The 1,703-nt window shown below is 51.0% G+C and overlaps 1 protein-coding gene across 1 annotated transcript in view; it reads left to right on the top strand.

Moving 5' to 3' along the window:
* Positions 1 to 1,056: 1,056 nt before the first annotated feature.
* LOC310856526 (ephrin-A3-like) overlaps positions 1,057 to 1,703 on the top strand; it is a gene marked incomplete at its 5' end in the record, with an annotated part of 13,633 nt that continues 12,986 nt past the window's right edge. Inside the window, one exon of the mRNA XM_083761998.1 lies at positions 1,057 to 1,075. Coding sequence (XP_083618124.1) covers positions 1,057 to 1,075 — 19 coding nt within the window. The remainder of the gene's footprint in view (positions 1,076 to 1,703) is intronic.

Below are 1,703 nucleotides of genomic sequence, written 5' to 3'. Positions count from 1 at the left end.
TCGTTTTAACGCACCCCTCACCAACCTTAATCCGGTCGTTTTAACGCACCCCTCACCAACCTTAATCCGGTCCGTTTTAACGCACCCCTCACCAACCTTAATCTGGTCATTTTAACGCACCCCTCACCAACCTTAATCCGGTCGTTTTAACGCACCCCTCACCAACCTTAATCCGGTCTGTTTTAACGCACCCCTCACCAACCTTAATCCGGTCGTTTTAACGCACCCCTCACCAACCTTAATCCGGTCGTTTTAACGCACCCCTCACCAACCTTAATCCGGTCCGTTTTAACGCACCCCTCACCAACCTTAATCCGGTCGTTTTAACGCACCCCTCACCAACCTTAATCCGGTCGTCTTGGTCGTCTTAACCCACCCCTCACCAACCTTAATCCGGTCGTCTTAACGCACCCCTCACCAACCTTAATCCGGTCGTCTTAACGCACCCCTCACCAACCTTAATCCGGTCGTTTTAACGCACCCCTCACCAACCTTAATCCGGTCGTCTTGGTCGTCTTAACCCACCCCTCACCAACCTTAATCCGGTCGTCTTAACCCACCCCTCACCAACCTTAATCCGGTCGTCTTGGTCGTCTTAACCCACCCCTCACCAACCTTAATCCGGTTGTTTTAACGCACCCCTCACCAACCTTAATCCGGTCGTTTTAACGCACCCCTCACCAACCTTAATCCGGTCGTTTTAACGCACCCCTCACCAACCTTAATCCGGTCCGTTTTAACGCACCCCTCACCAACCTTAATCTGGTCATTTTAACGCACCCCTCACCAACCTTAATCCGGTCGTTTTAACGCACCCCTCACCAACCTTAATCCGGTCTGTTTTAACGCACCCCTCACCAACCTTAATCCGGTCGTCTTAACGCACCCCATCACCAACCTTAATCCGGTCGTTTTAACGCACCCCTCACCAACCTTAATCCGGTCGTCTTAACGCACCCCTCACCAACCTTAATCCAGTCGGACCAATGCTATGTCTAACCAATGCTATGTTTAACCAAAGTATGCCTCCCATCTCCACCACCACCACCAACAAAGATGGCGGCGCCCGTCAGCGGTGCGTTTGTACTGCAGAAACTACTGAGTGCATGTGATAGGGCTTTTACAGTGACATGTATTGCTCCTATACATGACCAGCGTCATGCAACGAGTGGACATGGAGAACAGCATTCTGCACTTGTTATTGTTTACGTCGCACAAGTCGCATGTCTTCTTCTTTGTGTTTTGCTTTATGACAGCTCTACAGCGCCACTTACAGGCCAGGGTAAACAAAGGATGATGTCATCATGGAGCGCCGTGGGGGTTCAGGGGTCGTGCTGGCTTGGAGGCGCTGCTGATCGTGAGCCCAGTCCGTCCTTGCCAATTCCGACTCAGATAAGCTAACCTTTAACTTCAAAGCAGAAAATGCAAATATGACCTTAGATGAGTTACAGATCTCTATCCCTCTCTTGTCTAATCTGACCACCTGCTCCAACTCACGTAGCGCCGCCACTCCGCTCCTCCACAAACTCATGTCCCCTCCTTCGCTAAGAACGACATGCCGCTATCATTCTCTCTCTCTCTCTCTCTCTCTCTCTCTCTCTCTCTCTCTCTCTCTCTGTGTCTCTGTCTCTCTCGCCCTCGTTCACAGAATAACCTTTCGGATGCCAGCCAGTCCGTTCCCATTGAAACAGGCACTTCTCACA

This window comes from Protomyctophum parallelum (genome assembly GCF_964188405.1).
Source record: "Protomyctophum parallelum genome assembly, chromosome: 3".
Classification (NCBI taxonomy): Eukaryota; Metazoa; Chordata; class Actinopteri; order Myctophiformes; family Myctophidae; genus Protomyctophum; species Protomyctophum parallelum.
This window is presented reverse-complemented; position numbering and strand designations above follow the sequence as displayed.